The sequence below is a fragment of the Lingula anatina genome, chromosome 5 (assembly GCF_051362555.1).
Source record: "Lingula anatina isolate TDL-2025a chromosome 5, LinAna3.0, whole genome shotgun sequence".
NCBI classification, from domain to species: Eukaryota; Metazoa; Brachiopoda; class Lingulata; order Lingulida; family Lingulidae; genus Lingula; species Lingula anatina.
Window position 1 is genome coordinate 18,507,254 of NC_141771.1, and position 5,280 is coordinate 18,512,533.

The 5,280-nt window shown below is 37.2% G+C and overlaps 1 protein-coding gene across 1 annotated transcript in view; it reads right to left on the reverse strand.

The window, feature by feature from the left end:
* Positions 1 to 3,756: 3,756 nt before the first annotated feature.
* Positions 3,757 to 5,280, reverse strand: part of LOC106156448 (uncharacterized) — a 3,115-nt gene continuing 1,591 nt past the window's right edge. Inside the window, exons 5-9 of the mRNA XM_087014074.1 lie at positions 5,048 to 5,226; positions 4,697 to 4,816; positions 4,435 to 4,482; positions 4,148 to 4,220; positions 3,757 to 3,837 (exon numbers count right to left, since the gene is read on the reverse strand). Of these exons, the coding sequence (XP_086870200.1) occupies positions 3,757 to 3,837; positions 4,148 to 4,220; positions 4,435 to 4,482; positions 4,697 to 4,816; positions 5,048 to 5,226 (501 nt within the window). The remainder of the gene's footprint in view (positions 3,838 to 4,147; positions 4,221 to 4,434; positions 4,483 to 4,696; positions 4,817 to 5,047; positions 5,227 to 5,280) is intronic.

The following is a 5,280-nucleotide window of genomic DNA, read 5'->3' on the forward strand; positions in this document are numbered from 1 at the left end:
GTGGTAGATCGATATATCCGCTATCCGCTACGATATGTGACATTTTGGATTAAAATAGAGAAAATAGAACAGAACAGAACAGGCGCTGAAAGAATGTTCTAAAACTAATGTTGCTGAAATTCGATAGTACGCAGAGCCTATAGGCCTACTAGTAGGCCTACATGGGGTTTTCATCGGCAACAAAATTTGATTTTTTGTAATAATTTTAAGATCACACTGAAAGACTGCTTACTTCAAGGAAGGAATGATCAGTCACAAAACACTCCTAAAGGTGGTCCCATTGGGTATGTTTGTTTTTCGTGAAAACGCTTTTTATTTCCTGAGATTCGTGAAACGTCTAGCTATATTGGGCCCTATTTAGCGTGATCCGTGACGAGCCCCACGTGGAGATGGCTTTTTATTCTTCTTCATCCCTAGAAGCCATGACAATGGGTGATTCGTGATTTTCAAATCGTATTTTCCGCCTTTTCAATAAATAAGATATGAATAAATTTGTCACGGTTTAGGGTCGTCATTATCAGTTAACTTAGGTGCGGTTTTGCACTCTCTCGAAATAGAAAGCTCAAAATTATTCTCCTTAAAAAAAAGTATTGTATTTCTCGTCTTGTCTGGAAAAGCATTTGAAAGCTGTGCTTTTTTCCTAGATCCCCACAATTCAGGTAACATATGCCTTGGATGTCATGCAAAATGGTTAATCATTAAAATTTTTTCTCAGGGAAGAGATGAAAAAGCATGCATGTGAAACTAGAAAAGCACTCCGAGAGCGCAGACCTCCGCCAAGGCAGCAGTTTTTGATTAATATTGATTGATTATTGATCCGGATCACCACCAAAAACTAATCATCTCTTCCTTGGCCCACTTCTGAAAGTTCCTGAAAATTTCATCAAAATCGGTCCATAACTTTTTGAGTTATGTTGATGACAGACAGACAGAAAGACAGACAGACAGACAAACAAACAGGGGTGAAATCATAACCTTAATGAAAACCCTGTTTTGTTTCAGCTCTCCTCTTCACCTGCACCCAGGGGAAATCACATCACACATAACTTTGTAAACAGCTCCCAGGCTTTCTATCAGAGCGCAGATCTAATTAATTAAAATCTTAGTTTCTGTGCATTAACAAGTTTTTATGCTAAGCTTGTCATTAGCTATCCTGAAACGGCAAGTGGCGTGATTGGGACAGATATATTACTTCTATTGAATCCCCCTGCCTTACTTGGTTAAACATTATACTCCAAAACGTGACATGAGAATATTACTGACATCACGGTAAGTCAGATGAAAAACCAATATTGTGACTTCTCTCAACAAGTTATTCCAGTCTTCCGATGCACTTAAAATTATAGAGACCCCTGGCAATTTTAAGAAAGAATTTAAAACTTTACCTTTAAATATTCATAGCTAAAACCACTGGATTTTAAACTGATTTACTGCGGTCGGCTAAAAGACACAACCATTTTATACAAATGTAAATGCCAAACATCACTTTAAATTCTTAATAGGTTTACCCTACCAACGCATAAGTATTGATATCCACTAAGGAATTTCTACGTGCATGAAGTGATATGTTTTACTTATAGTCAGATCAGGTGGATTCGGTTATTCCGTGGTCAGTCTCACATGTAAGTTAAAATCACTGCCGTTCTGGCTAGGATTAGATGTTTGTGGTTTGACTAAGGACCCGTTCAGAGTAGAAGATCCGGGTATCAACTGGTCCAAGGCTTAAATATGGCGGACTTACATGAAAGGAAGACCGCTTAATTTTTTAATGGTCTCTCCGCCTCTCATACGCCTCCCCACTCGTCGTCCCTGCAGGGGCACAGTAATTAAATGTCGGCTCCAGTCGACCAGACGCGTGGAGAGGCGTGTGAGAGGCGGATCAGTCGGCTCTCCTTTCATGTAGGGTCCGCCAAATTTGATCCGTGGTTCAGAAGATCCTTGGATCTTCTATCTATAGAGTATTCTGTAGAGTATAGAATTATATGTCCTCATCAGGGCCACAGACTGATTTTTCACTAGATATTAACAGATATGTCTCTGGTTAAATAGGTAATCTCGCCTCAGCAAAAATGTCCACAGAATAATATCTGCGGCCCTGGTAGAGGATAGGATTATACACCCCATTTCCATAGATTTTTAGATCGATCTATCCCTGTGGGGAGTCTCATTAGATTACTGTCAGCTTGGCCGGCTTAAGCGTCTGTCCCGCCTACTAAAAGCTGTAAGGGGGTAATTAATTATGGTGCCCGCTTGGCTGACTGCAATTTAGCGTGAACCCCCAGGGAGTTAGGTCGATCTAAATCTTAATCTTAAGATCGATCTAAATCTCTGGGAAAGCACCCATAGACTTTATTGCGTTGTTGTGATAAATAGAAACATGAAACTATTTATGTGATTCATTAATCCAGGATATGAAAGAAAACTGAATAAAACATGCCACGGTGTTACATACTGTAAATTGAATTGGCACGTGGTTCATTGTAACAATCACACTTTTATCTAAATAACAAATTTGTAGGAAACGCCCCAGGCGGCATTATTTTGAAACAAAAATGAGAGGTTACATAAGGAAAAATTAATCACTTTTACGAATACTGAGAGCTAAATGTCAAATGTGTTATGTTTGCAATGGGTGAAACGTGGCCTACTTAATGAGGTTAAAAACACAGACTCACAATAACACTCTTCTTCCTTTAAAAATATTATTGCGTGTGTCGGTTAGGTGAATTTAGCGCAGAAGGCTTCTCCAACATTGCAAATGATAATAATAAAATTGCTACCCCAACTAACCCCGACCTGTAGTAATCATATGGTAGCCCACACTTCCATTCATAGGACTTGCATTCCTGTTACACCGGTAACTGTGGCAATTTGAAAAAGTACTGATCGGGACTGACTGGTAGGTAACCAAAAATGAATTAAAATAAACGTATTTAGCAATGTATTTTTTCTTCTAATATTTCCTTGTATTTATAACTTTAAAAAATTAAAACATTATTTAATGTTATTTAACTTATAATGTACTTGCAGTTCCCCTTTTTCAAATTTAGGCCTACTTATGTTTTCTCAGTCATAAAAAAACTGGTTATCTGGACTAGAAAAATACTTCAGTTTTCTTGGTTGAAATGCTACTGAATTTCACAATTTTGCTTCAAATTTTCAAACTTTTCTAGGAGGAGTTCCCCCAAATCCCCATTCGCGGAGCCCCCCCCCCCCCAACCCACCTTCCTACCCACACCACCCTCTGAAAATTAGGCCCCATTGAGTAAGATAAGCCTTTAGGAGAGAGGAATTAAAGGTTTTAAAAATTTTATTCGTCTTTTCTGTTGTGTAATCAAAACAATTTACAAAATACTAATTAACAGTATTATACGTACATGATTATGTGGTTAAAAAAAATGGCCACTTCTTCTATGCACATACAAAGGAAACGATGTTTTTATAACCATACTCTGTTTTAATGTCTAAAAAATTTAGTTCCATTTTTTATCTTGGTGGAGCTGTAAGTACTGTTAGGAAAACTTGAATTACAATCATTCAGTTCTTGATTTTTTCAAAATTTATTAAAATAGATGTTTGTGGCGGATATTTTATTAATCGTTCTGAAATGCTGTAAGCTTAAGTTATAAAGTCGTCTCATATATGTAAGGAAGTGAATAGTTCGTTCCATAGAGTCGGCTGTATAGTGGGCTACTTCAAAATGAATCGTGAAACTTGAGGGAAGTATTGAAGCAGCCGGTGGTTTGCAGCAGTCCTCTAGCCATTGTCAACAATATTGCGGACGCTGCTGTTTGCAGTCAGAGGACCCATCTCCAGCTGTTCTTCAGCCAACACTTCCTACAGTACCACGACGAAACAAAACAAATAAATAAATAAAAAAAAACAAACAAACAAAAAAAAAAAAAAAACGCTGCATATAATTAGTCAGTTAACTATATCTCAATATTACAAACTTATAATGTTACAGTGACACCTTTTTCCATTACAATTTAACATGTAAGCTACAGAGTCACTGACATTTGGTTATTTTGACTTATATGCATGTACAATTTGTTTGAAGTCCGTGAAGGTTCACTCTCATATACCAGCGAGTATTTACTTTAATATGTTTATTGGAAGTGGTCAGTGTAATAAAACCAAGCGTTACCTGAGCAATGTCTAAAATGGGAGAGGTGATCATATCGGTTGGAAAATTATTCACGTAGTAGTCACAGAGCCAACTGAATTTAAACAGATAAATAAATTAATATAACATTATAGCAGATAAATGAATATAGTGAACATATTAATAAAATAGATTAAATACAAAAATAAAATATATATAAGAAAAAAACAAATAAATAGTGAAAATTAAGATATGGCTTTAAAATTTTTATCAAAGTGTTAGCTACAAGGAATCTTTCAGGAAGAAAAAAACATTGATGAAATTCGTACCGATGACTTAAAAGACCAGTCATGCTATCAATTCTTTGGTCCACTTCGCTGAAATGAAATAAAGAGAAATAGTTCAATCTGTGTTGAAAGTTCAATACGAGACCAGCTGGGGATAATGGAAACTGAAGACAAACGGTTTCTAAGGAGTTAGCAAGACTTATTTTGTAAAGTACATTGTGCACTTTTGTGTCTTTAGACAGGCCAATGCTTAAGAGGCTAGAAATAGAGTTGTTCACGGCATTTCATTTAAGTATTTGTTTACCAGACTAATCTGTCAATCAAATCTCTGAAGACATGCTCTGTGTCTGTGTAGATGATGGTGCCTTGGAGGATTTTCATTCTGGCTTCGGCTCTAGTTGGTAATTCGATCCAAAGTGGGTGCCTAAATAAATTGACTAAAATTATGTTTTCCAACACTTCCTACTATTCTAAAACTCTAAATTATTATTATTATTATTTTTTTTTTTTGGGGGGGGGGGGGATTACTGTTTTCACTCTTAATTTCCTGTACACACTACTAGCAGCTCTAAAGAAAGGGGGGGGGGGCTAATTAGAACTACTGGTATGAATAACAGTTCAGTCATTTTTCACAAAACTGTATCCTTTTTCTTACCTTCCCTCCATCAATTCAAACAAGAGAACACCCAAGGCGTAGTAATCGGCCCTCCACGAGGCGGCGCCACCCCTCAGCACCTCTGGGGTCATGTTCTTGTATAGGGTGAAGTTCATTAACTCCACCCCGTGGACACTTTCCCCGGAAGCATTGAGAGGGTGAACGGACCCCAAATCACACTGGAAAAAAGAAATCTGCATTTATAATTGAAAAAAAAGGGATGCTCTGGTTAC